Here is a 27,110-nt window from a genome sequence, read left to right as displayed (position 1 = left end):
ATGTATGAGGCTTAATCTAGCATTTTTCTGTGCTCAAAAACATTTAAGTATCATTCAGCTGTAGGGAAATATTCAATAAATTATGATGCAGTTCCATGTGGACCATTAAACAGGGAAAAAAAAAAAAAAGCCTTTCAGGTAAGTTTCCAGCACCGAATCCCGTTAGGACTGGCACTAACGGGGCTGGCACGGGCGCGCATGCGCGGGTCGGGGCGGTGGCCGGGGGGGCGGGGCTTGGGAGGCTCTCCGGGCACCGAAGCCACGCCTACCTCGGGTCGTCAACACGTGATCCAGCGAGCCCGGCGGTGCCCACTGTGCTGTCCTGCCCGGAGGCCAAGCCTCCAGGCTACTGCGGAGCGAATTTGGTGACCCAGAGCCCCGTGGTGCACGCGCTGGACTAGCGTGACCTCCGCGGGGCGAGGCGTGCGGGGAGAAGCCGCCCCGAGGCGGGACGCTCAGTCCGGGGCGAGGGAAGTGAGTGCGGGCTGTACGCCGGGCCGCGTTGGGGGCGGGGGCGGGGGCGGGACCCGGTTACCCCCAGGCTGCGTCCATGCTCACCCCGCCGGCCCCGTGCTGGCCCGGCCTGCAGCGCGCCCAGGGCTGGCGCCGGTTCGGAAAGTCTCCCGCTGCACTTGCACTCTGGGGATTTGGAAAGGCTCCAGAAAGCGCCACCTGAGCTTGTTTTCCCAGAACCTGCGCGAGTGCTCATGCTTGTGTTTTTTAAGGCTTTGAGTGGGGAGGGGAGATGAAGGTGAGAACGTTTAGAGTTTTATTTGTAGAGACGTCCATGAACTAGGTGAGGAAAGGAGATTGTGTGTTTTACAAGTCGAGGTCACATCTGTCCCTTAGGGATGGTCACAGCCACCATTTGTTACTGGTTTGTTGACTTTTTTTTTTTTTGACTAGTTAGACTGGCCTCACTTCATTGTTTCTTTTTTTGGGTAATCTTGGAAGTCCCGTCCTCCTCCTGCCTCTGCCTCCCTACTGCTATTGTTACAGGCTAGTGCCACCAAGCCCAGCATTATTATTTTTTAATTGTCCCGTTTTCCCACTCTTATATTTTTGTTTTGGAAGTTTTATTTTCTAAATCATTTTACGCAAAATTTCATATATAACATTTAAAGGCAAACTCACTTGTATTTGGAAAAATAAATATTAAACGAGGTTTTATTTGAGCACATTAGTTGCCTGGCACCGTCTTGAGTGCTGTGGTTAGAGATGAGCAACACGGGCGAGGTGCCTACTTCTTTGTGGGTTCAGAGGAACGCTTTGTCACGGCAGTGGAACTGTACACAGGCACTACCACGGTAGAAATCAGTATGAAGGTTTCTCAAAAGACTAACATACGGCCTAGTCGAGCAACTTACGTTCCCAAAGGTCCAAGCCCCATGCACATCTGTGCTTACTGCTGCATACTACAAGAAATGGAACCATCCTAGATGTCTATCATCAGATAAAGGGATTTCAAAAGTCAGTACATGTACAGTAGAACTGTACTTTGCCATAAAGAAAACGGAAATCATGGCATTTGTAGGAAAATGATGGGACTAGAAACGACCCCGTTAAGTGAAATAAGCCAGACTCAGACAAATGCTGTGTTTCTCTCACGTGGATCCTAAACTGTTAACAATTTTGAATTAGTTAAATTTGCCCTTTGACGATTTTATACACGTGCCTAATGCATTCGGGTTGCTCTCACTCTTACTCTTTCTTCACCACACCCCCCCCCCACCCACTGGCAACCCCTCCCCTCACTTTCTGAGCAAAACTTTTCCCCACCTTCACGTCTTTTTGTTTTATGACCCCCGCCCCCTGAGAGTTTTCCCAGGACCTTCTCTGTGGCCATACATTTAAAGGGATTCATCTGAGCCTAGTGGCTGCCAATGCAACTGAACAGTAAGTGTCTCTCTCTCTCAGGATCCCCCATTGGCCAGTAGTTCAGAACTAAGGAATGGTGCCTCCTGAACGGCTGGTCCCCTGATCTTTGACATGATCGACAGGACCAGTCTTAGGCTGGCCCAGTGCAAGTGACCACAGCTGATGATTACAGAGGCTGTGTTGCATCCAGAGGGTGGAATTTCAAAGCACTTCTCTGTCTGCTGCCTCTTGAATTCGTTTGGTTCCCTATCCTCCATTGCTCCTTTAGCCTTAGAAGGGACCGTATCAGCATCTTGCTTAGGGCTGATCCTTCAGCTTTATTTCTTTTGTAGGGTCTTGTGTAGCTGTGAGTCTCGGCATTCACTGCTCGTTGCAAAGAGAGGTTGCTCTAGGGCTGAGAACACCGTTTGCCTATGGCTGTGAGCATAGATATTTAGAAGGGCAGTTTGACACTTTGTCAGTTAGGCTGAAAAACAGTAGTACGTTTTCCCTCAAAGAGCTATGACCTTTCCAGTCGGGTTATGGACAGGTTTTTCCAGTACTGGGCATAGATTCCCTCCTGTGGAGCTGTCCACAAATCTAATCAGAGAGAGATTGGTTATCTCCATGACGGTTGTGCCACTATTACACTATGGATACATCTTGCCTGGTAGGTTGTGATTAAAGTTCATAAGGTTTCAGCTAGGTAAGACTTGTCTTTTCTCTCCAGCAGCCTTCATAGCACCATCTGGCACTAAGAGCTAGCCAGCAGGGAGGAGGTTTCCAGGTCAGTTCCAGCTTGATTTCTTGGTGTCTTAGAACCAAGAGGCGTGGAACCTTCAGCAGTGGAGCCTTGTCATCTAGTTCTGGCAAGAGCCTGTGCTGTCTTGGGAGCCTTTGGGGCTTCTCTAACAATTCCTATGGCACGAGAATGGCCCTGATAGGTTCATATATTTGAATGCTTGGGGGGACTGTTGGGGAAGGGTTAGGGAGTGTGTCCTTGTCAGAGGGGGTGTGTCAATGAGGATTGGCTTTGAGGTTTCAAAAGCCCGTGCCATTTCCAGTTAGGATGCCTGTGGATCAGAGGTGAGCTCTTAGCTAGTGCCCCAGTGCCATGCCTGCCTGCCTGCTGCCATGTTCTGCTGCGATGGTCATGGATTCTAACCTGGAGCTGCAATAAAGTCTTCTCTCCGTTTCCTTAGTCATTGTGTCTTTTCACAATAGGAAAGTAACTAAGAAGGCAGTGCCTCACATCTGGCACTGAGATTTTTCCTCAGCAACTCACTGTCTCTAGGACAGTATTAGCCAGTTATCGGCCTTTGAAACGTTGATATTTTTCAATTGGGTTTCCATATGGCTTTTGATACACCCTTTGCTTTGGTTAACACTCCCCTTCCCTCATCTCCCCCGCTCCCAGCTTAAATCTTTTGCCCCAGTATTTCCCATCTCTGCTGTGTGTTGAGTAGCCCATAAAACCCTACTCTCTCTCCTCCCTTAATGTTTCCCTATTCCCTGCGTCCCCTTTCCAGTCTCCTGCCTTCCACGCTATTCCAAGTTAAACACACAAAACTGAAGAGCTGAAGCGAGGATTCTGATCTTAATTCTTACATTTGTGTCGTGGGTGGGGATAAGTGTGTCATGAAATTAAGAAGGATACAAAGAGAAAGGAAAAAACTCAAGGGATGGGAAGAAAGTATTGTGTGTGACATGAGGCTGGAGAGTTGGTTCAGTGGCTGAGAGAACGTTTGGCTGCTCTTCCAAAGGACCTGGGTTTGATCCCTAACACCCAGCTCATAACTGCCTATAACTCCAAACCCAGGACCCTCTTTGGGTCTCTGCAGACACTGCATGCATATAGTGCACAAACATACATACAGGCAAAGCATTCATATGCTATACACACTACACACTACAGACAGATATGTGTGTGTATATGTGTGTATATATGTATACTATAGACTACACACACATATATGTATTACACATGACATGAAGGCACAAGGGTGTTATTTCCAGAGGGAAGGGATCCAGAGATCAGAGAGGAGTGGGAAAACTCAACATGAAGAACTGAAAATGTTATGATGAAACCCATAACTATATGCGAGTTTAAATAGCAAATCTAAAAGTTACCTCAGAATAAACAACAGGAACCCCAAAGATTTGTGAAATAAAGTCAATAATTATTGATGAAAATTTAAAAAAGGAATTAGACCATGTATTTTTATGAGCTATAGAGAGGAATTTGTATTTTAAGGGTTTGTTTTGGTTTTTTGTTTTTTTGAGACAGGGTTTCTCTGTATTGCTTTGGAGTCTGGCCTGGAACTCTGTAGACCAGGCTGGCCTGGAACTCACAGAGATCCGCCTGCCTTGCCTTCCGAATGCTGGGATTAAAGGAGAGTGCCACCAATGCCCGACATATTTTAAGCTTTTAAATTTTGTTTTTGGATTGTGTATGGTCTGGTCAACTCTGTTTTCTTGGCATATTGGTTTCCTCACCTCAAATCTTTTGTGTCTTCCATGACAAAACAGCTCTCAATACAGCCCCATTTTGAGTGAGACCAGGTTTTTGTTCCCCCATCAGTAAGTTGTGGGGAGTAAGCTCTCCTGTAGAGGGGGCAGGTGATACTGCTGAAAGTGGAACTGTTTTTGAGTTGAGATGAACAGGTTTGAAGTGAGGCCGGTTTTAGGCTGCCAAGGTGAAGCGAGTCTATTGGGGTAACGGGGTGGCTGTGATTAGCTGTGTTCTCTGTTTCATCATCTCCTCCAAGTAATAAACTGACCTTAAAAATGGGTATGTAGGCGCTTTCATTGGGTAGATTCTTGTACGCGGCCTTGGATTCCCCGATTCCTAGGATGGTAGGTAACTTTGACTTGTTTGAAAACGCGCAGGCTCTTTTACGTTTGCGGGAAGACCATGGTGAAGCTGGTTCACACACTGGCCGATCACGGTGATGATGTCAGCTGCTGCGCCTTCTCGTCGTCCCTCTTGGCTACCTGCTCCTTGGACAAAACCATCCGTCTGTACTCCCTAAGTGACTTCGCTGAACTGCCACACTCCCCGTTGAAGTTTCACACCTATGCTGTCCACTGCTGCTGTTTCTCCCCCTCGGGACACATTTTGGCATCGTGTTCAACAGACGGCACGACGGTGCTGTGGAACGCGCACAGCGGACAGCCCCTGACGGTGATGGAGCAGCCGGGTGGCAGCCCTGTGCGAGTTTGCTGCTTCTCCCCGGATTCCGCTTACCTGGCATCGGGGGCCGCTGATGGATCTGTTGTTGTGTGGAATGCACAGTCATACAAATTATATAGGTATGGCTGTTTACACCCTGCCTGGCTTGAATCCGGTTAAAATGAAGTTTTACTTTTTGTTGTGGCAAAATAGGCATACGGTTGACCATTTCAGTTGAAATTGTTAAGCACACTAGAAGCCATAGCCGCCTTTATGTTGACAATGAAAACCATCAGATGGTCTTCTGCTTGGTGTCTGCAGAGCAGGAGGGCCAGCTGGCCAGACCCTTGCTCCTTTGTGGTCTCAGAGCTGAAGAAGGGGCAGCAGAGGGTTGACCTAGTTCAACCAGGCAGCTCAGAATGCATGAAGTGTCAGTTTTATAGAATCAGGCACCCCGGTTAGCTAGCCAGGCTCGTGGTTTCCACCTGCGTGGTCCAGCTTCCTTCCTGCAGGTGATTAATAGGTGATTAATATTCTGCACTAATTGCGGAGTCCTTATGGGTTTGTTTTCCTGCCTGAGGAACGGGGTTGCCAGGACAGCGCTTTTGCCTTCTCTTCCCAAGAGCATCACTGTTCACCACATGTTTTCCTCATGAAGCATTTGTTTGAAGAGGAGGCACAGGGCCCTATTTTAATGCAGAAGTTGAACTGCTTTTTATTATACCAGCGTGCCTTTTCAGTAAAAACCATTCTGTACGTTTTAAAAGTGGCCATTGTTGACTCTTGGTTGCTTTTGGCCTTCTTACGTTCTGGGGTTTTAATGTGCTCATGTTGAGTTGCAAGGAGAACATAAAGATAGGAGGGTTGTAGTGGCTGTGATCCCTGTGGCCTGGCTCCTAGGCATCAGCTAACGTGTTCAGCTCCTCCCCGTACTCTGTGTGGCATCGGTCGCCTGTTCTGACGTAGGCAGCTGCCATTTCAGAAGGGGCTGTGATATAAACAACCTCATTTCCCGTTTTGCTTTGTTTCAGGTGTGGTGCTGTCAAGGATGGCTCCTTGGTGGCCTGTGCATTCTCTCCTGAAGGAAGCCTCCTTGTCACTGGGTCCTCCAGTGGAGATTTAACAGTGTGGGATGGCCGGATGAGGTTTCTGCATGCTGAGAAAGCTCACGACCTCGGGATCACCTGCTGCGCCTTTTCCCCACAGCCCCTTTCTGGTCGGTTAGCTCACCCTTTCACGTACTGGACCCCTGTTTGTAACTCCTCTGGCTTTGTTCTTTGAGTTTCCATCCTATCAATACTAGTAAGGGTCTCTCCAGTCTACTATGGAATCATCCTTTTGCTCTCTTTTTAGATCAAAATGAACCATGAAGAGTTATTATATGAAAAAAATTGGCCTTTTTTTTTTTTTGTCTGTACAGGACAATTCTGCTTGTTACAGTAGATTCAGATTCTTTGAATATGGAATTTTCGGGGACTTAACTGCTGCTTTTACTGTCTTTTTAAAAAAATTGAAATTGAGATAGAAATTGGAAATTTTTCTTTCTTTTTTTTGGGGGGGGACAGGGTTTCTCCGTATAATATCTTTGGCTGTCCTGGAACTCACTCTGTAGACCAGGCTGGCCTCGAACTCAGAAATCAGCCTGACTCTGCCTCAGAGGTGTGTGCCACCACCGCCTGGCTTAGAAATGGCAGTTTTACAAATTGGGAAAGGGTTAGGGAAGTAAAATTAATAAGGAATTTGCTGCGCAAGCCTGGTGACATGTGTGTCTCCAGCACCACACGGCAATCCTGAAGTCTCAACATAGGGACGGAAAGCCCTAGGAGGGTCCCTGGGGCTTGCAGGGCGGAGCCTAACCGACCAGCAGAGTCCAGAGTGACTGAGAGAGCTTGTCTCACACACTGGGGGGCGCAGTTGAGGAAGCCGCTCGATGCTGACCTCTGGCTCCTGTGTGCATGAGCACACACAGACATGCACACATTTAATCTGCCAAAAACCAATTGAGATATTTGACAACATAACTATTTTTTTTTAAAAAGATGGAACAAGAACTACTGACTAAACTCTTGGTTTTAAATAGGAACATTGGATTGGACAGTTAGCCCTTTTTTTAACTTTCTTTTTATTTATTCTTTGTGTCTTTTGCATCATGTATCTTGATGCCATTCATTTCCCCCTCCCTTTGGATCTACCCTCTACCCATCCCTCTCTCAATAAAACAAAATTTAAGAGAAAATAAGGGGGGGGATTAAAAACCTCGTCGTGGAAGCTGCAATCTGACACAGTGAGTCGCAGTAAGCCCCTTTGCCCACGTATCTTTACTTGCAAGCATTCATCGCCAAGAGTCATTGGTCTGGTTTGTTCATTTTCATTGCCTGTGCTAGAGGAGAAATTCTGCCTCTGTACTCTCTAGGCTTGTCATCAGATCAGAGCTATCTGTGGCAGCAAAGGAGCCATACAAGTAAATTAATCTTTTTCTGGTGGATGAATATATTCAACCCATTACCTGTAATGTTGTTTGAATGATAATAGATACAAATTAACAAAACATTTTCCCTTTTATTATACCAACAGTTCTCAAACTCCAAAAATATTTACATTACAATTCATAATAGCAAAATTACAGTTATAAAGTAGCAACAAAAATAATTTTATGGTTAGGGGTTGCCACACCATGAGGAACTGTATTAAAGGGTTACAGCATTGGGAAGGCTGGGAAGCACTGTTTTAAACGAAGCCTTGAAAACTGGTGTGTGTACCATGGGCTTCAGTACCCATAAATGGCCCTCTGTGCTATTGGCACTCTTGGTACAGAAAGAAGACAGAATGGCTTTGGCATTGCCTTTACTCCGGAGCCCTGAATGGCTCAGGTACAATGAAGGTCAGATTTCAGATCCCTAAAGCACAATCTGTAGGTGCCTTCCTAGAGTGTTTCTCCTAACCCTAACTGAAAGTCCGTCATGGCTCTCTGCATGCTCTTGCCACACAGCCCTCCTTCTTTCCTTGACTGTCCTCAATTTCTTTTTCAAGCGATTTCCCTCTGGACCTGTTACCTAGACAGACACCAGACCTCGGCTGGCAAAGATTGCTTGATCAGCTAAAATCTTTTCTTTTTAACCTTTCAACATTCTATATCAGGTTAATAGTAGTTTTTTTTCCTTGAACCCATTCTTCTATTAAATACTCTCCAATTTACTTAGGCATGTTAGTCTTTTGATGAGCATTTTGTGCTGTTTTATTCCCAGGATGGCTTATAATAGACAGGATCCGTTTTGCCCCCTTTTGCGATACCTTCTCCATCTTTGAGGCACTCACATGTTGAAAAATTGTTACTAAAAGTCACACTAAGTAGGCAAGGGGGTTTCAGAGAAAGCACAGCATGGTGAGTGACCCTGTCTCACCCCTGAAGGGGAAGGGCATCAGGTTTCAGGGCTGCCTGGCATCTGGAGGTTGGACAGTCACACAAGACTTTCACAAGATGGAGGGCTAACCATCGTTGATAGGAAACATTGTTTTTCACACATTGAGTCATGGATGAATTGTATAGGTATGGAGGAATTTGGATTGCTTTTTGTGCAAGGGGCTAATCTAAAAGTAACATCGTTGTACTAGATTGTAAGGGAGGATGCAGTGAAACCCCTGAACTGGACCACTCTGTGGGTACAACAAAAAGTTTACTCCTGAGAACAGAGGATAGCAATGTGGTGGCCAAGTACAGAGATTTTATATGATAGCAACACGGGATTTAGTCTAGTAGACAAATAATGAAATTATAAATTCTCTAAGAAAATGTTATCCAGTGGCTTCTGAGATGTCAACTTGATTTGATTAATGTTCCTAAACTGTGTAGTATTTTCCACCAGATCAGTTGAATTGATATGATTTTACATTTATGTAATTCAAGTTTTCCTCTCGATCCGATCAACTGGAAAATAAATTCTCACTATTATCCCATGTGCATCACATCAGGCTTCTGAGAACTTGGTACTTCAGAAGGCAGTCACATTGGGTGTGATTAGCCATTTTGAACATTCCTAAGATAACTGACTTTGCTAATTTTTTTCACTAATGATAACTTTATAACCTCTAAAATTCAGTTGGAAGATGCTTTTGCGGTGAATTATTGGTTTTTAAAGCTTGAGCCATAGCCTAAAAGGACTTTTCTTAAACAGAAATTTCAGACTTAAGTTATAACCCTATGTAGTGCTTGTTTAGAAGAAATTCTGTAGCCATTTTATTAGAAGAGTCAGGTAACAAATATTCATTGTTCACGTGGCATAGATGAGTCACATTGGCCGATCTCAGCAGACCAATTCTCTTACTTGTTCCTCTAACTTGCTGTCTTTAGGTGGAGAACAAGGCCTTCAGTTTTACCGATTGGCATCGTGTGGTCAGGACTGTGAAATCAAACTCTGGGTTGTTTCTTTTTCCCATGCCTCAGGTATGTGAAAAATTATTTGTGACCTTTATTAGACTTTAATCTTTTTTTAATCTTAAGATATAGAAATCTGTTTTAAGCGAAACCAGAGTTTAGGAGCTGGCGGCAGGAGGATAAGTACTTTGATGCCAGTTTCACCTGTGTTACATGGACAAGGCCAGCCTGGGCTGTAACAGACCCAGCCTCAAAAGCGAAGAGAAGCTTGGATTGGCCTTAGAAGCCCATTGTCCCTGTCTGGGAGTGACCACGCCCTGCCTCTTCCACCTCCTTCCCTGCACTGTGCAGGAAACCACCCTGCACCTGACTTAGCTTTGACTTTCAGTAGATTTCACACTCTTGCTAGTGCTGTTTCCACCGCCTTTGCTCTTCTATGTCGTGGCTGCTGTTTATCGACGCGAGTCTCCCGTGCTCGGTCTCAGTGTCTCGGGAGACCTTTCAGCCAGGACACATGTGCGGTCCGCTTTGGGCCATGGTATTCCTTTATAGTGTCTCTCCAATGATTCGTTCTCTCCTGAGCTCTTCCTGAACTTCCGTCAGCTGGATGGTGGAGCCCTTGAATCATCGGCTCTCCCCGCCACACCCACATCCATCTCTCAGTCTGTTGACTCTGTGTCTCCTCATCAAATTCTACAAGTTCATCTTTGTGTCATTTCATGTTCTGGGGCCTGGAGAGCTTTCTCAGTGGGGAAGTGCGCTTACTGCCCTGGAGGAGGACCTGGCTTGGGTTTCTAACAGCCGTGCAGGATGGCTGGTAGGTACGCGGTGGGCACCTGTGCTTACATGTGTGTCCACAAGATGCTCATATAAAATTAAAAATGAAAGAAATATATTTTAAAGAGATTTCTTATTGTGGGGTGGGCATGCCTGGCATTTGATGGAGGCCAGTGGAAAGCTGTGGAGTTTGGAGGCCAGTGGAAAGCTGTGGAGTTGGTTTTCTGCCACCTCCGTGTGGTCTAGGGACTGAACCCAGCGAATCAGCGCCTTCATTCCCGGGGCCGTCTCACTGGCCTGTGCTTCCTTTTTATAGTTTTAATGAAGGAGAGAAGGAGGAATTTTCCAAACTCCTTCTGCTCTCACAGCCTCTGGGCCCCGCCTTTGCTGTCTTCATCTTTGCATTCACAATGTTACCTTCCTCCGATGTCCAGTGACACGATATCTCTACAGCTAGAGATTTGACAGCAAGGCTCTCAGGAACTCACTGCTCACAAGGCCTGTAGACGAAGAAGTGTGTTTGCCTTATCAGGAAGGAACTAAGGGCAGATGTATCTTGTCATCAACCACCATTTTCCTCATCTAGGCTTCTCCTGGGGAAGATCACCTGCCTTGAGCAACATACTGTGTGTGGGGTTGGGCGTGAGAGGGGTTGAGGTAGACAGTGTTTCCTGTTCAGACTCTGAGGTAATTGTTCCGTTTCTGACCTTGTTTCCCTGGTTGTTGATGGCCCTGTCTGACAGGTTTTCCTGGGACTGAATATGTCCTCCTCAGCTTTAGCCCCCTGTACTGAACTCCGGGCTGTTCGTCTCTGAGCTGCCTGTTAGTCGGCCTGTTTTCTGAGTGTCACAACTGATTGCAGATTCTTTGTGGATGCCTCCTTCCCAGGCACTTCTTTAAACATTCAGACCTTGACAAATTCACTATTACCATTTAAGGATTTTGAAGCTTTGTGGTCATACAACTTTTTGATCCACATGCCTCAAAATGAGTTGTCATTTGTTACCTAGTAAACTTTAGCTAGAACACACGAATTACGGTTTGGTCATGCATTGTGCGAGAGTATAAGGAGGAGAGCATTATGAAGAAACAAGAGACCCTGTTCATGTTGGTACCATGTGATACCCTTTTCATTGAAACACGATGGAGAGGGTGGGACTTCCGCTTCTCAAGTCTATCCAGGGTGATCCTTGCTTCTTTCTTCACTAAAGTAAGAGTCTGGTAAGAAATACAAATACAGTCCCATGTGTGGGCATCCTAAATACAATTAGCTTGAAATTGTTCAAAAGGAAACACTGTGGTACATTGTAAACTATCTTTAAACCACTCTTTAAGAAACACTGGTGACCTCCTGAGTGTGCAGAGAAAGCTGTTTATACAGCAGCTGTCACTGTCCTGGCCTTACTCGACTTGATGGTATTGTGGGGCACAGGCAGGCCTGGGTCCTGGACTGAAAGTCACCTGTGTTGTGCAGCTAACTTCTGTCTGTGTGACTGGGGATGCAAGCCTTGAAAGTTCACCTCGTGTATGGGATTTGTCACTGTCTTAATGCTCTTCCCTGCTCTCCCAGGTAAACGTGTCCATCCTGCTTTGTGTGGGAAGTCTTTGCTGCTCTTCTATAGAACCTTCTTGTCTGGTTAAATGTTTTCTGTCTGACACCTCAGCGAAGCTCTTAGGTCTCACCACTCTGTAACTTCTCATGCTTATCGTTACAAGTTGGCAGCAGAATTCTGTCTGCTTACTTTTGTGTTTATTTTCAGAAATTCTAGAGATTTTATGATTGTGCTGTTTTCCCCTTTCTTTCCAGGCAGGGTTTCTCTATGTAGCCCTGACTGTCCTGGAATTAGCTCTGTAGACCCGGCTAGCCTGGAACTCACAGAGATCCATCTGCCTCTGCCTTCCGAGTGCTGGGATTAAAGGTGTGAGCCACGCCGGGCAGTGGTGGCGCATGCCTTTAATCCCAGCACTTGGGAGGCAGAGGCAGGCGGATCTCTGTGAGTTCGAGACCAGCCTGGACTACCAAGTGAGTTCCAGGACAGCCTCCAAAGCCACAGAGAAACCCTGTCTCGAAAAACAAAAAAAACAAAAAAAACAAAACAAAAAAAAGGTGTGAGCCACCATGCCTGGCAATGAGTGGACTTTCTAAGAGTGCTGTAGATGTTGTAGATTTACAGGATGTATGAATACCATTGGTCTATGTTCAGAAAGACAAAATGTGTTGGTAAAGTCAGATTTTATAAAACATGAGCACTTGATTTTCCTTAGGCTTTGAGGCAGGTAACATTTTTATCTTACCAGGCACTAAAATTAAGCATACTTCACAAACTTAAAAACTTTAGTATTTATAAAATTACTTTAGCCTAGTCATTGCAGAGTCTATCATAAAAAAATCTGTCATTGGCAGTATTAATGGGATTTAATGGATAAGAAAAAAAATCTGTTATTGAAGTTTGTGTGTGTGTGTGTGTGTGTGTGTGTGTGTGTGTGTGTGTGTATACATACATGTGTACTACAGATGAGACTCAGGACTACATCCTCAGCTATTACTGAGTTTTGAAACCATCTCGAGCCTACATTATAATTATCTGGTATCTGTATGGGTACCCACGCTGCATGAAGATTTTTATGACTTTGTCTTTTTGTTACTCACATTATTACGTACATAAATCAAAAAGTGTTGACTTAAAGCAAATTATGAGCATGATCAACTTACTAACATTCTCACCTCGTTAATTACAGGCTTTGAATTAAAATATAAATGTACACTGCGTGGGCACTGCGCCCCGGTTCTGGCGTGTGCTTTCTCCCACGATGGGCAGATGCTTGTGTCAGGGTAAGTGACCCACAGCTACACCGTGGATGCTCCCGACGCAGCTCTCTGTGATTGTCACTTTGATTACTCTCAGCTACCATGTGGGCGTGTCCATGCCACAGTGTGTGTGCAGAGGTCAGAGCACAACTTGCAGGAGTTGGTTCTCCCTTTCCACTGTATGGGTCCCAGGGCTTGAACTCAGGTCATCAGGCTTAGTGGCAGTCATCTTTACCTGCTGAGCCATCCCACCAGCAATGGATTATTTCTTCCTGCATCTCAGGATGACTGCCCATGAATTACACTGATTTCCAACTTGGCAACAGGCACCTTTACCCACTAAGCCATCTTGCTGGGCCAGGAATGTTTTTGTTTTTGTTTGTTTTCAGACAAAGCATGTGTAGTACTGGTCGGCAGAACTTGCTCTGTAGATCAGGTTGGCCTTGAACTCTTGGTGGTCTCCTACCTGTGCCTCCTGAATGCTGTGATTGCATAGTATGAGCCACAGCGGCCAGCAATGCTAGCAGTCCTTTGAGCTTCTTAAATCTGGGAAAGAATTTTCCATCAGTTTTTGAAAATTCAGATCTCTTCTACTGTTGCCCTTGTCCCTTTCTGTCTCTCCCCTGAGGCTCCAGTTAAGTGCAAATTGTACCTTCTGACTATAAACGTTATCACTTTTAGCCTTTTGTGCTTTTGTTTCTGTCTTCTAAATTTTTAAATGCATTTTTATGTGTATGAGTGTTTTGCCTACCTATGTGTCTATGCGTCACATATATGCTTGGTGCCCAAGGAAGCCAGAAGAGGGCGTCAGATCCCCTGGGACTGGAGATACAGCTGGCTGTGAGTCACCCTGTAGGTGCGGGAGCCAAACCCCGGTCCTTTGCAAGAACAGCCAGTGTTCTTTTTTTTTTTTTTTTTTGGTTTTTACGAGACAGGGTTTCTCTGTATTGTTTCAGAAGCTATCAGTCAAGCCTGGCCTCGAACTCACAGAGATCCGCCTGCCTCTGCCTCCCAAGTGCTGGGATTAAAGGCATGTGCCACCACCACCCGGCCAGCCAGTGTTCTTAACTGCAGAGCCATCTCTCCAGCCAGATCCTGTCTTTTTATACTTCATGCTTGACTTCCCCTTTATCAGTACTCTCTTCAGCTACTGTGCTACTTAAAATTTAATTTTGTTTCATCTAATTTTGATGTTTGTTTGTTTATTTTATGTGTATGAATGTGTTCTCCAAATGTATGTACATGCTCCAAGTGCATATGTCAGATGTCTGGAGCTGGAGTTATGGATGTTTGTGATCTACCCCGTGGGTGCTAGGAATCAAACTCACGTCCTGTGGAAGACCGGCCAGTGCTCCTAACTGCTGGGCCATCTCTCCTGCCTCTACTCTGCTACATGTAATGGTTTTCTGACTGTTAATTTTGCTTAAATTTTGGTTCTGTAGTTTGTAGTTGACTTTTTTAAGGCTGTTTTGATATGTTTTGTTATTTCCTGTTCTCAGTTGGAACATTGCTTCTCAAAGCTTTATCTTATGAAGTTTGATTTTAGCACACATGCTTGATTCAATTACTTTATAATATTTTTTCATAAAATCTTTATTATAGCTTGGCAAACTAACCTGTTTCCAAACAAAACTAAAAGATACGATCCTTTTGTTGTTTAGATTTTTAAAAAATTCTTAGATACTTAAGTAAGACAGGCTCCATACTCCTTTGACTTAAACTTTAAGATTTATCATTTATAATTCTGTGTATGAGTGTGACTGTGTGAGGGTGTGTGCACACATGTGAGTGTAGGAGGGTGTGTGCATGTGAGTATAGGAGGGTGTGTGCACACATGTGAGTGTAGGAGGGTATGTGCATGTGAGTGTAGGAGTGTGTGTGCACACATGTGAGTGTAGGAGGGTGTGTGCACATATGTGAGTGTGTGAGGGTGTGTGCACACATGTGAGTGTGTGAGGGTGTGTGCATGTGAGTGTAGGAGGTGTGTGCACACATGTGAGTGTAGGAGTGTGTGTGCACACATGTGAGTGTAGGAGGGTGTGTGCACACATGTGAGTGTGTGAGGGTGTGTGCATGTGAGTGTAGGAGGTGTGTGCACACATGAGTGTAGGAGGGTGTGTGCACACATGTGAGTGTAGGAGGGTGTGTGCACACATGTGAGTGTAGGAGGGTGTGTGCACACATGTGAGTGTGTGAGGGTGTGTGCACACATGTGAGTGTGTGAGGGTGTGTGCATGTGAGTGTAGGAGGTGTGTGCACACATGAGTGTAGGAGGGTGTGGGCACACATGTGAGTGTAGGAGTGTGTGTGCACACATGTGAGTGTAGGAGGGTGTGTGCACACATGTGAGTGTAGGAGGGTGTGTGCACACATGTGAGTGTAGGAGGGTGTGGGCACACATGTGAGTGTGTGAGGGTGTTTGCACACATGTGAGTGTAGGAGGGTGTGCATGTGAATTTACAAAGGATATTTAGAGTTGAGTTTCCCTTTCTTGTCTGAGGAATAGGTTCATGGACAAAGTGATTGCAAAATTGAACATGTATGACTGTTTTTTGTTTTTGTTTTTTTGCTTTTTTTTACTTATTTGCTTGTTTTGAGACGGGGTTTTTCTGTGTAGCCCTATCTGTCCTGAAACTCACTTTGTAGACCAGGCTGGTTTCAAACTCACAGAGATTCCCTGCCTCTGCCTCCGGAGTGCTGGGATTAAAGGCATGCGCACCACTGCCCTGCATAAAGTATGGCTGTCTTACAGAAGAACAGGACGCGGGGAATTCTGAGTCCCGGCTCTCGTAGCTGATGTCCGGGTGATCATCTAACAGCACTGGGGTCCTGGTAGCTCCCCTCCACCGTCATCATGAGGGAAGTGCTGTGGGTGCTGCCTCCACTTCTTTCAGGACACTCTAGTTTTCTGTCACGTGTGCTCTGTCTCTCGTAGGTGGTGTGAGCGCATCATCACATAAGGTTATGAGTTTGACTGTTTTAGGTGTGTGCTGTTGCTCTAGGTAACATTTCAGTTCATTTGGATACACAGGCAAGTGAGTGAGTTGAAATTTTGGTGAAATATAAGCATTTAGTTCTTAAAACAGACTACTGGGAGAGAGGCAGGAATGCATCAGTGGGCGGATGTGAGAGGGAGATTTCGCATGTACCCTGTCACTGGTGACACGGGCTGCACGCTGGAGACAGGGAGAACTAATGAGCAACACAAACCGACGTGTATGCACGTCAGTGGCTCAAAAGGAAAATGAATGGAAAGGAGTAAGATCCTGGGTCGGAAGGCATAAGCAGAGAAAGGGATGGCATTTAAAAAGCGGTAGAATTACAGACGCAGACGGGGGATATAAAGGTAGAAACCTTATTTTCTAGAAATTTCTTCTAGGTTAAAATGTATCATATTAGTCTGTTTCAATGTACTGCCGTGTACTACGGAAGGCTCGGTATCTTTAGAAAGAAAAGCCGCTGTGGGACTGGAGAGACGGCTTAGCTGTGCAGAGCCCCTGCTGATCTTCTGGAGGACATGAGTTCCACTCCACACCACATCAGGGGCTTACAGCCACCTTAGCTGCAGCCCCAGGAGGTGTGGCCGCCTCTCCTTGTCTCCACAGGCACTTGCTCTCTTGTGGCCTTCATATATACAGACACACACACACACACACACACACACAGAATGATAAAAAATAATTTTTTTTTTGGTTTTTTGAGACAGGGTTTCTCTGTGGCTTTGGAGGCTGTCCTGGAACTCTCTCTGTAGACCAGGCTTGTCTCAAACTCACAGAGATCCACCTGCCTCTGCCTCCCTAGTGCTGGGATTAAAGGTGTGTACCACCACCACCCAGCTGATAAAAATAAATTTTTAAAAAATTAAAAGAAAAGCAATTTATTTAACACAGTTGTGGAGGTTCAAGGACATGATACTACCACTAGTGTTTGTGCGGTTAGGACCATGTGACGGATGACGTCACACTGGGGCAGAGCAAGAGATCATAGACATAGACATAGACATAGGCATAGACATAGACATAGGAGATGCCTTGATGTTAATCAGACTAAAGTGTCCCAGGAGAGCCACTGACTTTCCTTTCCCCTTCGTGTTCCTAAGAACACCCCAGGCTTCATGTGCGCTAGGTAAGCACTCTTCCGCTCACCTGTGACCCCAGCTCTCCTACAACTTTAGAAGCAGTTCATGCACGGGAGGCCTGTCAGAGAAAGTGTCGAAAACACAGTCAAGAATCAAGTCACAATTTAGGTCACTGGCTTTCTTGAGGCCCTCCTAAGATCATGAGGCAGAGGCATTGTACCCTCCCCTACTTAAATACAACTTGATGATTCCCAGTCAGCGATGCGGAACGCAGCCCTGTGAGCACCAGCACGACTCGGAGCACTTAGGGTCTCAGGTCTCAGGTGAGGGATGTGAAGTCTGGACAGTATTCCAAGCTGAATCTGAAACACTTTTGCCCCAAACATTTCAGGTAAAGGATATGTGGATTAAACTTGGGAATTAGAAACAGACAGTTCGGTGATATTTTTACCTCACTTAAAAACAACATAGTGATTATGTGTATTCCTGGGTTTTACATCTGTAGATTCAACCAACTACAGATGGAAAATGCTTGAACCTGGGAAGAAAATTGAAGCTGTGTTGAACATGTGCAGACATTTTTCTTGCTATTCCCCAAACAATACAGCATAAGTATTTATATAACATTTGCACTGGTGTATATAAAAGTGCAATAAAATACAGAGATGAATTACGGTACACGTAGGGCGTGTGGAGCATGCAAATATATTACCGTTTTATATAAGGGGCTTGAACATATGCAGATTCTGTTGTGTGTGGAACCTGGAGGTTGCTTGGGATCATTCCCCCACCCCCAGATTCCGAGGGGGTGGCTGTAATAGACTCATCTCATATTTGCATACTTTCAAATGAAACTTTAAAGTAAACAGTAGCAAGTGTGGCAGTGTTTTAAATCTGTGCCTGGCTTTGCAGAGCCATTTGGGCGCTCATGCCTGCTTTGCACACCTTATTTGCCTTGAGGGCTGTGATGCCAGCAGATGCCATCTAGAAAAGCATGGAGAAGGTTCTCCTTCGCCCTTCTTCTGGTCTCCCTGTAGTAACTCCCCTCTAGCGCCTCTGCAGAACTTGCATTCCGTTCCACCCTGTTTTCTTGATCTATCCAGATGTCAGGAGCAGTATTTGTGAAAGTTTCTGCTGATCACAAAATCCACATTTATAATTCAAAAGTGGTATCATTAGTAGTTAGGACTCCACAAAAGCCAGTTTTTTAAAATTTCACTTCATTTCATATACTAATCCCAGTTCCCCCTCCATCCCCCACCTGATCCCCCCTCCTATCTTCCCTCATCTCACTCCCCATCTGCTCCTCAGAGAGGGTAAGTAAATCAATGAATTATGTCCCAGGACCAGCCCCCAGCACCCCCACCACATGGCTAGGCTGAACAAGGTATCTCTCCATAGGAAATGGGCTACAAAAGGCAGTTCATTCATTAGGGATAGCTCCTGGTCCCACTGCCAGTGAACCCACAGACTGCCCAAGCCTCCCATTGTCTGTCACCTGCATTCAAGGGGCCCCGTTCAGTCCTAGTGAGGTTCCACAGCTGTCCGTCTGGAGTCAGTGAACTCCCACTAGTTTGGGTCAGCTGTCTCTGCAGGTTTCTCCATCATGATCTTGACCCCTTTGCTCATATTATCAGTCCTCCCACTCTTTGATGAGACTCTGGGAGCTTGGTCCAGTGGGTAGTTGTGAATCTCTGCATCTGTTTCCAACAGTCACTGGATGAAGGTTTCAGGAGATCCTATTTCCCCTTCCTAAGTGAATCCATGTATGTCTCTCTTAGGGTCCTCTTTGTTACCTAGCTTCCCTGAGGTTGTAGACTGTATGCTGGTTATTCTTTGCTTTATGCCTAAAATCCATTTATGAGTGAGTACATACCATATTTGTCTTTCTGGATCTGGGTTACCTCACTCAGGATGTTTTTTTTTTTCTAGTTCTGTCCATTTGCCTGCAAATTTCAAGATGTCATTGCTTTTTTTTTAATCACTGAGTAGTACTCTATTGTGTAATTGCACCACATTTTCTTTATCCATTCTTTAGATGAGGGGCATCTAGGTTGTTTCCAGGTTCTGGCTATTATGAATAATGCTGCTGTGAGTATGGTTGAACAAATGTCTTCTGTAATAATTCGTTCAAGGGTACCTCCCACTTTCTCTTCTAAGAGGTTCAGTGTGGCTGGATTTATGTTGAGGTCTTTGATCCATTTGAACTTGAGTTCTTTCCATGGTGATACATATGGATCTAATTGCATTCTTTTATGTATTTATTTCCAGCTGTGCCAGCACCATTTGCTGAAGATGCTTTCTTTTTTCCATTGTATAATTTTAGCTTTGTCAAAAGTCAGGTGTTTATAGGTGTATGGATTAATATCAGAGTCTTCAATTTGATTCCATTGGTCTATCTGGATGTTTTTATGCCAATACCAAACTGTTTCTATTACTGTAGCTCTATAATAGAGCTTGAAGTCAGGGATGGTGATGTCTCCTGAAGTTCCTTTATTGTACAGGGTTGTTTTGGCTATCCTGGGTTTTTTGTATTTCCATGTAAAGTTGAGTATTGTTCCTTTGAGGTATGTGAAGAATTGTGTTGGGATTTTGATGGGAATTGCATTGAATTTGTAGATTCTTTTGGGAAGATTGCAATTATCACTGTTAATCGTACCTATCCAAGAGCATGGGAGATCTTCTCATTTTCTGATATCTTCTTTAATTTCTTTCTTTAAAGACTTAAAGTTCTTGTCATATAAGTCTTCCACTTGTTTGGTTAGAGTCAACCCAACATAGTTTATGTTGTTTGTGGCTACTGTGAAGGGTGATGTTTCTCTGATTTCTTTCTCAGCCCATTTATCATCTGTATATAGGAGCACTACTGGTTTTTGTGTGTGTGTTAATTTGTATCTTCCACATTACTGAAGGTATTTATAAAATATAGAAGTTCCCTGGTAGAATTTTTGGGGTCACTTATATATACCATCATACCATCAGCAAATAGCAAAAGTTTGACACCTTCCCTTCCAATTTGTATCCCTTTGATCTTCTTTTGTTGTCATATTGGCCTAGCTAGGACTTTGAGTACTATATTGAATAGATTAGAGAAAGTAGACAGCATTTCCTTGTTCCTGATTTTAGTTTCACTTAGCTTCATGCTGACTGTTGGCTTGCTGTATAGTGCCTTTATTATGTTTAGGAATGTTACTTGTATCCTGGTTCTCCTCAAGATCGTTATCATGAAGGGGTGCTGGATTTTGCCGAAGGCCTTTTCAGCATCTAATGAGATAATCATGTGGGTTTCTTTTTTCTTTGAGTTTGTTTATGTAGTGAATTACATTGACAGATTTTTGTATGTTGAACCACCTCTGCATCTCTGAGATGAAGCCACTTGATCATGGTGGATGATTTTTTTGATGTGTTCTAGGATTTGGTTTGCCAGTATTTTATTGAGCATTTTTGCACTTAAGTTCATGAGAGACATTGATCTTTAATTATCTTTTTTAGTTGTGTCTTTGTGTGATTTGCGTATCAGTGTAACTGTAGCTTTATAAAAACAGTTTGGCAATGTTCCTTCTGTTTCTTTTGTGTGGAACAATTTGAGGAATATTGGTTTTAGTTCTTTGAAATTCTGGTAAAATTCTTTGCTGAAACCATCTGGCCCTGGGCTTTTTTTGGTGGGGAGACTTTTGATGACTGTTTCTATTTCCTTAGGGGTTATAGGTTTATTTAATTTGCTTATCTGGTCTTGATTTAATTTTGGTATGTGGTACTTATTAAAAAATTGTACATTTCCTTTAAGTTTTCCAATTTTGTGGAGTATAGGTTTTTGAAGTATGAGCTTATGATTCTCTGTATTTCCTCAGTGTTCATTATTATGTCCCCCTTTTCATTTCTGATTTTAATTTGGGTATTCTCTGTCTTCCTTTTGATTAGTTTGGATAAAGGTTTGTCTATCTTGTTTTTCAAAGAACCAACTCTTTGCTTCATTGATTCTTTGTATTGTTTTCTTTGTTTCTGTTTTGTTGATTTCAGCCCTTAATTTGATTATTCCAGCTGTCTACTTCTCCTGGGTGAGGTTGGTTCTTTTTCTTCTAGGGCTTTCAGTTGTTCTGTTAGTTCCCTAGTGTGATTTTTTCAGCTTCCTTATGTAGGCATTTAGTGCTGTGAACTTACCTCTTAGCAGTACTTTCATTGTATCTCGTAAGTTTAGGTATGTTGTACAGTCAGTGGTGATTGAATTGAGTATTGTTCAATTTCCATGAGTTTGTAGGCTTTCTGAAATTAATTTTGTTGTTGAATTCTAACTTTAAGCCATGATGGTCTGATAAGATACAGGGGATTATTACAGTTTCTTTTGTGTCTGTTAAGGTTTGCTTTGTTATTGAGTATGTGGTCAATTTTAGAGACAGTTCCATGTGGTGCTTAGAAGGTGTATTCTCTTGTGTTTGAGTGTAATGCTCTATAAATGTCTATTAAGCCCATTTGAGTAATAATATCTGTTTGTTCCTTTATTTCTCTGTTAAGTTTCAGTTTGGTAGACCTGCCCAGTGGTAAGACTAGGGTGTTTACTCCCACTACTTGTGTGTGGGCTTGATGTGTGATTTAAGCTTTAATAATGTTTCTTTTACAAATGAGGGTGCCCTTGTATTGGGGCATAGATGTTCAGAATTGAGACTTCATCTTGGTGGATTTCTCCTGCAATGAATGTGAAATATCCTTTTAGTTTGAAGTCTATTTTGTTAGATATTAGGATAGCTGTACAAGCTTGTTTCTTAGGTCCATTTGATTGGAGAATCTTTTTCCAACCCTTTACTAAGATGTAACGTCTGTCTTTGAAGTTGAGGCGTGTTTCCTGTATGCAGCAGAAGGGTAGATTCTTTTTTTTTATCCAATCTGTTAGCCTGTGTCCTTTTTTTTTTCCTTCTCTGTGTAGCTTTGCAGAACAGGCTGGCCTCCAACTCAGAGATCTGCTTGCCTCTTCCTCCTGAGTGCTGGGATTAAAGGCATGTGCCACCACTGACCAGCTAGGCTGTGCCTTTTTATAGGCAAATTGATATTGAGGGATATTAGTCACCAGTAATTGCTACTTCCTATTTTTTGTTTTTGTTAGTGATGGTGCTATTAATGTATGTGCTTCCCTTTGGAATTTGATGGTGTAGATTATCTTTTGCCTGTGTTTTTGTGGGTATAGTTAACTTTCTTGGGTTGGAGTTTTTCTTCTAGTACTTTTTGTGGGGCTGGATTTCTGGATAGGTAGTGTTTAAATCTGGTTTTGTCATGGAATATTTTGTTTTCTCTATCTATGGTGATGGAAAATTTTTCTGCATGTAGTAGTCTGGGCTGACATTCATGGTCTCTTAGTGTCTGCAGAATGTCTATCCAGGACTTTCTGACTTACTGTTTCCATTGAGAAGTCTGGTGAAATTCTGATAGGTCTGCCTTTATATGTTACTTGGCCTTTTTTCATTGCAGGTCTTTATATTCTTTCTTAATTCTGTATGTTTAATGTTTTGATTATTATGTGGTGAGGGAACTTTTCTTTCTTTCTTTCTTTCTTTCTTTTTTTTTTTCTCTAGTCTATTTGGTGTTCTGTAAGCTTCTTGTATTTTGCAGGCATGTCCTTCTTTAGGTTGGGAAAGTTTTCTTCTACAATTTTGTCAAATGTATTTTCTGTGCCTTTAAGCTGTATTTCTTCTCCTTTTATTCCTGATATTCTTAGGTTTGGTCTTTTTATTGTGTCCCAGATGTCCTGGATATTTTGTGTTAAGAATATGTTGGACTTAACATTTTCTTTGACCGATGAATCTATTTCCTCTATTGTCTCTTCAACTCCTGAGATCTCTCTTCCATCTCTTGTATTCTGTTGTCTATGCTTGCACCTATACATCCTGATCATTTACCCTCATTTTCCATTTCCAGAATTTCCTATTCCTAAAAAGACGTGCTCCTTTTCTCCCTATGCACTTGTTTCTATTTTATTTTGTATATAGATGCTGGGGTCTTATTGTGTGAATCAGCCAGCCCCCTCTTACTCTGTAATGAGCAGCAGAAGGTGACTTAAGTCAACACTGCCGAAGACTCGGTCCCTGTCTCTCCTTCATTCTCATTACACCTTCACTGACGGTTCTCCCAGCCCAGTGCTCACATAAGTCCCCCACTGTGATTCTGTTTCTCAAGTGACATCGCATCTGATGGTGGTTTCTGAGGGTGGAATTTCCTTATCGTTCTGTGGTTGGCCTGACATCCAAAGAATATGTATGTTTGAGACATAGTGTCATGAGGACCAGGTGGGAGGATTGCTTTCAATATAAACTTATCATGGTACTGGCTGTCATTCCTTTAGAAGCTTAAATGGGCATGTGCATGCGTGTATGTGTGTGTATTTCGGCTGATGGATTTTTTATTTGTCTTTCATGACATCCTCAACATTTAAGGTGGTACTGATGTCCATTCATGCTGCTGTGAGTAGCACACCTGAGTTCCAAAGCCCCTGTGCAGGTATTGCTTTTTCTCGGATACTTGACCGCATTGATGTTACCATGACACTGGGAAGTTCCTTCCACCATGTTGCTGATGTCACTCCTTAGTTTTTTTTTTAAGATGCTTAAAAAATGGAATTTTCCATAAGAATTTTAGATATTCCTGAAACAATAACCTGTAATTTACAGAATTCAGGATGAATGGGTGAGTTTATAATTCTAGCATATACTTAGCATAATTCTTATTTTGAATGTATAACAAAGATTCTGAGGTCAGTACCAATTGTTAGTATTTGGTTGCCTGCTGAACAAGGAACTTTAAGCTAATAGGTGGGTCTCTTTTGACCATAGCCCACTCCATTTTCATAATGATGAACACAGATATTAGTGTTACACAGACAGTGTTAGCACTGGTCTTGGTGACCTTGCAGTGTGTGTCATGGTGGCAGAAAGACTCTTCCAGGGGTGGAAAATAAGAAACCAGCACGTTTTAATCTATTGTGTAAACCATGTGCTTTGTTACAGTGTCGTAGTTTTCTCTGTATTATAATCCCTTTTCCTATAAGAAGAGCCTCACCAGATCTCCTCTCCATCTGTCAGTCTTCCAGCCTTTCCAAAAGGGTGTACTTGGTTTTTATAGAACTTTTCACCTACTGTTTGCTTTTTTGTTTTAAAGGTCAGTGGATAAGTCTGTCATCATATATGATGTTGTAAGTACTTCAGATCTTGTGTGTAAACTATATAAATTGTTTATATGAACAACTAGTTATATAAAATATTTTAAAATGTATTCTTATTTTATGTGCATTGGTGTTTTGCCTGCATGTATGTCTGTGTGAGGGTGTCAGGTCCCCTGCAACTGGAGTTGTGAGCCACTGTGTGGGTGCTGGGAATTGAAATCAGAACCTCTGGAAGAGCAGTCAGTGCTCTTAATGACTGAGCCACCTCTCCAGCCCCCTTTTACTTTTAATATGTCTATTTATTGTGTCCACAAATATAATATACATTCTTCAAATGCTAAAATAGTAAGATACTTGGGAATACCTTAAGTATTTTCAATAATGTCTTTATGATGGATGGGGTTTTAAATCTAATCATAGGAAACAGTCAGAGAGCACCAATGTTCAGAAATTCATTGTACCCACCTTCTGAAGCAGCAAACTGTGGTTGGATGTGGCCTACCCCTAGTTCTTAGAGTACAGGGTGGATTTAGGCACCAGCATAAGAAAGAGTAAGTTACCATAGACTTGGCAAAATATGAATTTGGGGCAGATTTATATGAGTAAATGCTGAATTGTATGAGTCTAAATAAAACGAAAATTTTACATTTCACAAAGTTATAACTGATGGGAATGATCCTCAAGAGAAAAATCAGTGTTGTGTGGCACCACGTGACTGGGTTCAGGCATCAGCAATGGTAGCTGTTCAGTGGAGGCATAAGTCATAAGAGTGGTGTCCAACAGGTGATTGGTTACTCACTCAGGAGTTAAAGTTACTGGAGGTTCTGGCAAAAAAAAGGGGGGGAGGGCGGGGAACAAACACTCAAGCCAGATGAAAAAGAGCTGTGGTGTTTCCTGCCAGCTTGTTCTGGGGTGTTTATACCCACAAATGGGTATAGCATTAACTTTTGTCTGTAAAACATGAACTAGTCCTGCTAAATTCACTTGTCCTGACTAGTTAACCTGGGAAGAGCAACATCAATTGAGACAATACCTCCATCATGCGGCCTGTAGGCAGTCCTGGCAGGCATTTTTTCTTAATGATGGATGTGAAAGGACCACTCCTGAGGCCATGATGTTAGATGGTGAGAAAGCAGGCAGAGCAAGCCATGAAGATCTGGCCAGCGGCATCTCTTTGGCCTTTTCTGCCTCAGTTCCTGCCTGCAATTCCTGCCCTGCCTTCCCTCAGTGATGGACTGTGATTTGGAAATGTAAGCCAAATAAACCAACCCCTCCCCAAATTGCTCTTGGAAGTGGTGTTTTATCACGTCTATAGGAACCTGAACTAGGACAGTATCTGTACATTGACTGAGTACAAATCAGATACCACTGTAAGACTACACCTACTTCATTTGTTATACAATTGGGTTTCGGTTAACAGTTTTTGTCAAACTGGCAAATGTCAGGGGTTGGTGTATGAAAACTTCCTAAGAAGGTAGTCAGTAGACCACCATGCTGATGACTGACAAGGCAGACTAAGCTGTAATATTTAGTTATGGATGTCACTCTTCTTCTGTTGTCACTAAGCCTCACCACGTTAGGTACTAGCCCTGCATTCAGCATGTAGGCCCTGTAAGTGACGCTTACCTACCCTGTCTCTGGCCTGACTAATGAAGTTACTCTGTTATTTTTCAGGGTACACAGAGTGTGCTTCACACATTGACTCAGCATACCAGGTCGGAGTTAATTTCACTGTTTTAATGTGGTTAAAGTGTTAACCAGACAGTGTGTAATGGCTGTGTTTGTTCACTAGGTATGTCACAACTTGTGCCTTTGCACCCAACACCCTTTTACTTGCCACTGGCTCAATGGACAAGACAGTGAACATTTGGCAGTTTGACCTGGAAACACCTTGCCAAGGTTAGTAAGATGACCCCATCCTTGTTCTGTAGTGCTGAAAACCCAGGGCCTCCCGTCCGCTGAGTAAGTGCTCGTTAGAGCCCCAGCCCAAGCACCAAGCATCCTTAACCATCTCCACACCGATGAGAAGTTGGGGTACTTCTTTTTTGTGGTCCTGGGGATTGAACCTGAGACCTTGTGCATGCTAGACAAGTTCTCTACCTCAGTGCTACACCTCCAAGCCTAAACTTCAGTAAATCCTTTGGCATGCTATTCATGTTGCCTTTCTCAGTACACTGTATAAACTCAAATTTAATATTCCTTAAAACTAGTTTTGGAGAATCTAGAGTTAGAGTCATCTACAGTTAAGTTTTGACAAAGGCTTGTGTGCACACGCATGGATGTCAAGGCCCCGGGGTTTTCCTATCATTTGTGTTTGGTCCTGGGTTTTTCAGGATCATGTAGTCTGAGGACAGAATAGGACCACAGCCTTAACTTGTTGGCTGTCTCCTTTCAGCCTCACCAAACAACACAAGTGTGTAACTCAGGAGTTTAACTTTGTCACTGTCAGAGATAACTACCTAGTGAGCTGGTACATAGGGGACAGCAAGCAGAGTAACCCTTTGGGAGTATTACTGAGTGAAGAAAAACTGGACTAGAAGTGGAGGTCAGTGGTAGAGCATATGGCTAGCACGCACAAGGTACAAGCTTTGGTCCCCAGTTCCACATGATTACAACTGTCTTTGTGCAGTGAAAAAGAAATTCCTAAAGGATAGTGTTCCCTGTAGCATTAGGCCACTACTGTTATTGCCAACTGCACTTCTTTTTTTTTTTTTTTTTTTTTTTTTTTTTGGTTTTTACGAGACAGGGTTTCTCTGTATTGTTTTGGAGGCTATCGGTCCAGCCCAGCCTCGAACTCACAGAGATCCGCCTGCCTCTGCCTCCCCAGTGCTGGGATTAAAGGCGTGCGCCACCACCGCCCGGCTCGCCAACTGCACTTCTTGAAGGGAAGTTAAACGG

General features: G+C 43.6%; 1 protein-coding gene across 4 annotated transcripts in view; it reads left to right on the top strand.

Annotated features, from left to right (window-relative positions):
• Positions 1–256: 256 nt before the first annotated feature.
• Positions 257–27,110, top strand: part of Wdsub1 (WD repeat, sterile alpha motif and U-box domain containing 1) — a 42,996-nt gene continuing 16,142 nt past the window's right edge. The window contains exons 1-8 of one of the 4 annotated variants that reach the window (XM_040745404.1): positions 257–474; positions 4,747–5,169; positions 6,061–6,245; positions 9,378–9,470; positions 12,918–13,011; positions 24,209–24,242; positions 25,887–25,927; positions 26,005–26,111. In XM_040745404.1, the coding sequence (XP_040601338.1) occupies positions 4,772–5,169; positions 6,061–6,245; positions 9,378–9,470; positions 12,918–13,011; positions 24,209–24,242; positions 25,887–25,927; positions 26,005–26,111 (952 nt within the window). In that variant the 5' untranslated portion in view covers positions 257–474; positions 4,747–4,771. Of the gene's footprint in view, positions 475–4,746; positions 5,170–6,060; positions 6,246–9,377; positions 9,471–9,529; positions 10,219–12,917; positions 13,012–24,208; positions 24,243–25,886; positions 25,928–26,004; positions 26,112–27,110 lie in introns of those variants that run through there. The other 3 variants (XM_005068994.4, XM_005068995.4, XM_040745405.1) reach the window with 3 other exon arrangements.

This window comes from Mesocricetus auratus, unplaced genomic scaffold, assembly GCF_017639785.1.
Source record: "Mesocricetus auratus isolate SY011 unplaced genomic scaffold, BCM_Maur_2.0 Super-Scaffold_100004, whole genome shotgun sequence".
In the NCBI taxonomy this organism is placed as follows: Eukaryota; Metazoa; Chordata; class Mammalia; order Rodentia; family Cricetidae; genus Mesocricetus; species Mesocricetus auratus.
Note: the sequence above shows the minus strand (reverse complement) of the source record. Positions and strands in the feature narration are given on the sequence as shown.